Consider the following 6,000-nt stretch of genomic DNA (forward strand, 5'->3'; position numbering starts at 1 on the left):
TAAGTAAGTTACACGAATACCTTGTAGATGGACTTCTATTAGATAAAACGGATCTCTCTTGTGTCGCTGTTCAAAATAGACAGAAGGCTGTTCTACAGATCTGTTGCTTTCTATGCAACATAAATATTAAAAGGACACAAAAAGCTCTATTTGTTAGCTGTGTTTTGTATACTTTATGGCATTCCCTTCCATGAAATTGTTTTCATCTAAAAGATAATTGAAATTAATTACATGAACAATGTATCTCCCTATGTTATTGAAAGATTAATGGAAGATTGCTCTGTCAAAGTGTCATTTTCTCAGTTTCACCTTGTTGAGAACTCTGTCAGCCCTTCTTGACCAATCTCAAAAACTGGCAGTTGAGTTCTAACTATCACTTATTTTTCTATTTTTAGAGGCTGGTTCTTATAGAACTTAACAAGATTTTTTTTCTGACTAATAACAGAATTGTCAAAGAAATAAGCTATAGAATACTGCATTTACTGATTCATTTGGGGTTGAGGCTCAGATCAGAGATAATTTTGCAGGAGATGGGGAAAAGGGCACATACCTAGTCCCATCTTGGTGTACAAAAATGTTTTAAAGAGTCTAAAAGGCACCACAGGTGTGCTGCATCAAAACAGAACTTTTGTTAAAGAATCAAGGAACTGAATCAAATGAGATGGTCATAGAAAATTGGTTTTTAGGACGCATTTGAATTTTACTATGAGGATTTTTTTTAAAATGTATATCTTAAAATGTAACCATTCTTGTTGATGTGGAGTGACCTTTTTTTGTCTGCCTGTACTTTAACTTTTCTGTGAATCATGCTTGTGTTCTGTTTGATCCATTGGTTAAAAGGTCACAGAATGTGAAAGAAAGGTTAAAAATAAGATAACAGTGTTCTTTTTATAGTCAATTGGCTTGCAAGAAACTTTTACACTTGGGCGAAGGATCTAACTATTTTAAAAAAATTGAATCCAACTCCGACCTTATTTAGTAACCACTCTTTATGCCAATAAAGGAGATTGTTGTTGTTAGTAACCACTGAGAAATTAAAGAGAATTCTGCATAAAACTATAATTTTCAAGATGTTTAAAACCTGGCTGTTGAGCCATTCAGCAGGAATGGAGAGGGACGATTCCTCTTAAATGAACAGGAGGAGATCATCAGCAACGCTGATTTATGGCTTGTCTAGTATATGTGGCTTCAGATACTTTTAATTCACTTTTACCGTTGAAAATGTGAAGTGTTTAATGAATATGCATTTCATTCCTCCTGAAATCTTCTTTCTTCATGTTTCACGAGTGTATCAGTACAGTTTTGTGTTGCATGTTAATGTTTGTATCCTGTGCTATTGAAAAGCAGGGCAATAACTTCTGAATATTTGTATATTAGTGAAATAAGTATATACCCGGGGTGGGTGGGGGGACTGAGTTGGCTAGGGTCAGCTGAACCCCAAGGTGGGGAGCATAATGTCCTTCAAGAACTGCACCTTTCCAACCAGCATTACATCTGTCCTTCCAGGGTTTAGTTTCAGTTTGTTCACTGTTAGCCATTTAACCACAGCAGCCAGGCAGTGATTTAAGACCTCTACGGCATCACCAGGAGATTTGGATAACGTAAGGTTATGTATAGCTGAGTATCATGTGCATATTGATGACAGCCAACCCCCAAACTATGAATGATTTGGCCTATGAATGTTATTGCTTTTACATAAAGATTGAAGAGCATGGGTGATAGGATTGCGCTCTGTGAGACCCCATGGGATAGGTCCCACAATGATAACTGGCCTCCAATGGCAATTGTTTGGGTCCTGTCTGTGAGGAATGATTTGAACAAGGCCAGTGCACACCCCTGATACCTACTTCTGCCTCCACAAGATGGCATGGTTCACTGTGTCAAAGGCAGCAGGTAAATTCAGCAGGAGCAACAAGGATTTTTTACCTTTGTCTACATTTAGACAGAGGTCATCAAATAAAGCCAGCAGAGCTGTCTCGGTCCCATAGCCCAGTCTGAAACCAGACTGAAAAGGATCTAGAGCAGATGAGTTATCCAAGAAGACTTGGAGTTGTTCTGCTACTGCTTTCTTAGTTTCTTTGCCTAGGAAGGGTAGATTAGAGAATAGTTGGTTTTTTTATACCCCTCTACCTTAAGGAGTCTCAAAGTGGGTTACAATCACAATCCTTTCCTCTCCCCACATCAGGCATCTTATGTGGTAGGTGGGACTGAGAGAGAAATCTGAGAGAAATCTGTAGAAGTTAAAGGACTCACAGAGGATAATGGCCATGCCTCCTCCCTGGCCAACTATGTGTGGTTGATGGAGGACTGCATAACAAGGTGGTGTTAGTTGGGACAGACACACCACATCATTTTCTTCCAACTTTGTCTCTGTTTTTCAAGCCAGGTCAATTTCCTGTTCATGTAACATCTCATACGCTTGTGCTGATTTGTACCTTACTGATCTGGTTAGTGTTAGCATACAAGTGGAGGAAACAGGGCCCCTTGCATCATCAATACTTGGGAGAGTATGGAGATTAGACAGGCAGCAAGCTTTGCTTACCACACACTGGTCTTCTGTGATTCCATTCTGTGATATATGCCTCCCCCATATCTAGCAGCTCCCAATTGCACTGAAATATTGCCTAGCAACAGCCACTAAGGGCGTTCATTTCTTAAAGCTACAAATGCTTGTCTTATTATTTGGCGGAGTTTTAACCCCCATTTGTAATCTTTTTTTAAGATTTCAGATTTTTCTGGAAATCTGGGTCTTTTGGGTTTGTGGAAAGATCTGTCTTGTCTGCTCATGTCTCCATTCTCTTGATATGACTATGTTGAGAATTCAATATAGTGATACTTTTTTTCTTGTCATGGTGATTCTTCTTAAAACCAACTTATTTGTTAGATATATTTTATGTGTATACACACATCTGACATTTGGTCAGGGCCGGATTTAGGTTTGATGAGGTCCTAAGCTATTGAAGGTAATGGGGATTTTTATATGTCCAGCTGTCCTTTGTCAACAACAAATTGTCGCTGTTTTTTTGTGTTTAATATATGCTGTATGGTAATTTATGGGCCTAATAGGTATCTAACGCCATTTGCACATAACAAAATATTTATTTTATCAAAGTAATTGTTGAACTGAAATGCATTTACTTACATCATAGGAGCCTACACAACACAAAACACAGTTGCTGTATGTAGGTTTTAATGTATATGTTTTTTATCTTGTATTTTGGAAATGTACATCCAGTTTTTTTCCCTTTAAATTTTTTGGGGGGGCCCAAGAGAGTGGGGCCCTAAGCTATAGCTTGTTTAGCTTATACGTAAATCCAGCCTCATTTGGTAAAGAAGATCAATTTTTTAATTCATTTACAAAATTTATATCCTGCCTTTCTGCCCTCTTCAGGGCCACACGATGTTAAACTTTTCAGAAATTTCATAGTAAGATAATACATACTGCAATGAACTTAGACCGGAGTCACTCTGTATAGGGTTGTACTGTAAGTAACCTGAACTTCCAGCGGTTTGTCCATCCCAGCAAAGCATATCTTAAATCAGTTTTTAAATATATTGAGACATTTGTGAAATGTTTTTTGTTCTGATTTCTCTCTCTTCTTTTTCTCCTTAAGGAACTTCTAATGTTTTTACAGAACTTGCCCACGATGCACTGGGGAAATGAAGATATCAGTGTTCTCCTTGCAGAGGCCTACAGACTGAAGTTTGCATTTGCAGATGCCCCCAATCATTACAAAAGATGAAAGAATCAGAAACCACACACAGAGATTATCTTGCTTGTTGTGGCATGGTGTCATTTTCTCATTATCTGGTTGTGCTGACATGAATACGCAGCAGTGTATTTAAATAAAATACTCCATTTATAGCTCAACGAAAAACTAGGCAATGAGTGGATTACCAAAGAAGTGGACAAACCAAGCAATTGAGAAGCATGAGATTGACTTCAGACTGGACATTCTTGGTCAGTTTGCACAGAAATGATAGATTCATATTCAGTTTTGGTTTCATTCGGCTCTTTTTGCTTTGGTAATTCTTTGACTGAAGAAAGTATTTTCTGTTCATTGGTATCTAATGACTGATTGTTCTGTCTCAATGAGCCTTGTTTCCTTGTCCATTATATTCATTATTTTGATAGAAGCACTGCTGGTCTCTGATCGCCTTGTCAGCTAATAAAAGTACACCATCTTGCATCAAAAATGAAGAGGGGGCATGTCAGGCAAGTGTGGGGGGGGATACGGACTTGCTTTATTTTATTTTGAGAAGCAGAAATATTTAAATTCCTTTGATGTGAATTTTGTTTACATGGTCTAGCCCAGTAGCTCAGATTTCGATGTAACACAACTTGTAGAATTGGGGAAAAGTGTTTCTTGATAATATTCACAGGGCATACCCCAGGTGTTACACACTATGGAGTGCAAATAATGTTTAATAAGTTATTTTACTTTAGAGTTTCTAAAACATATTGATTAAAATAAGAATTGATTCCCCCCACCACCACCATAATAATGTACCGATAATTTAAATGGGTTAAGCCATTCAAATACTTGTTAGGATATAGGCCTCTTATATTGAAGCGTGGGTTCCTCTCCCCCGCACCCTTCCCATCAGAGTCTTGGTTTACAGTAAAAAATATATTAAAATATGTTTTGCCTTACGTTGAGTGTCGACATGTTGGGAAAGCTTGACTGAGACATGGTATCTATATTTTATTCTTAATTCCTACCTTCAGACATAAACTGCATATGTGGAGAAACAAAGAAGCCAGTTCCAAAGTGGTTGGGGTTTCTAGACCAGTCACCTGAGTCAACAGCCAAGATGCTTTCCCTTGTAATCACTGAGCTAAAGAACATTGATTTTGTACTACAGAAGTGAGGTTAAGGCCTCTCCATTTCCCCCCTCATTAGTATGGCTGGCTGATTATTTAGCAGCCCAAACTACTATGTATGATGGGTTATCTGGTACTTATCTGAGAATAGTCCAGGAAAAGCAAATTTACAGTTTGCATCTCTGTGTTTGTGGAAACTTGCTTGGCATTATATTATCATATTTTGAGTGGAACACTTGTTTTCAGGAACTCCTCAAGAGTGCCTTTTTATTTTTAGGCCCCTCAACTTGGTTGTTCATGTCACCTCGACGCCTGCCATATTTATGGATTCATGAATGTTTGAGAACTGCAGGCAATAGAGCTGATACTCTGCTTCCCACCCCTCTATAATGAATTGGAAGATTGACCTTAAGGAGTGATGGATGCATACATCTAAGAATTGGCAATAAAGATTTCTCAGGAGTCTTGCTATGTAACCCTGCTTTTGAATTGTTTTGAGACATTAACTATGAAACATGGTCTCATCCCAAATTGGAGTCTTCATTTTTTCAATACACAATTGATAATGTCATTTGGCCTCTTTCATGGGAATAATACTGTGTAGGGATTTTCAAGCAACGATAAACTTCATCTGGTGGAACCTTATTACTTAGGTGATGTTTATACATCACTCCATTATAGAGCTACTCTTGTGTTCCATGCTTTGATGTGTTGTGCGTGGGCACTTTGGTGTAGGGCTACTACCATCGATTCTCAACATTGTAGAGTTCTTAAGCATCAATAACATAAGAGAGATTAGATTAGCTTCAATTGGCATAGTTCAACAGCTTCATTGGTAGCTGAGTAAATCCATCCTGGAGGCCTCTTCCACTATGTAAGAATGGATCCATGGAATCCAGTCCATATCTTTCTCAAATATCGCAACACTTATATTTTTTAAGTTCAACATATAATTTCTCTGCATCTGTGATCTAAGTTTACAGTGTCATGTAGTGCCTAACAAGATACCCTCCTTTAACAAATGCTGCTGATGGGGTGAATTTTAGTAATGTAAGAGAAACTATAAATTGAAATTTACATGACATGGAGTTTCAGCTTTTTAAATATGTCCTTGTTTGCATAGGAACTTGAATAACGAGAAATCTAGAGAGATTTGTGGGTTAGATGCTACTAGA

General features: G+C 37.8%; 1 protein-coding gene across 1 annotated transcript in view; it reads left to right on the forward strand.

Moving 5' to 3' along the window:
- Positions 1-4,169, forward strand: part of TBC1D22A (TBC1 domain family member 22A) — a 123,748-nt gene extending 119,579 nt beyond the window's left edge. Inside the window, exon 13 of the mRNA XM_056846693.1 lies at positions 3,615-4,169. Within this exon, the coding sequence (XP_056702671.1) occupies positions 3,615-3,743 (129 nt within the window). The 3' untranslated portion in view covers positions 3,744-4,169. The remainder of the gene's footprint in view (positions 1-3,614) is intronic.
- Positions 4,170-6,000: the final 1,831 nt, after the last annotated feature.

This window comes from Euleptes europaea, chromosome 3 (assembly GCF_029931775.1).
Source record: "Euleptes europaea isolate rEulEur1 chromosome 3, rEulEur1.hap1, whole genome shotgun sequence".
NCBI classification, from domain to species: domain Eukaryota; kingdom Metazoa; phylum Chordata; class Lepidosauria; order Squamata; family Sphaerodactylidae; genus Euleptes; species Euleptes europaea.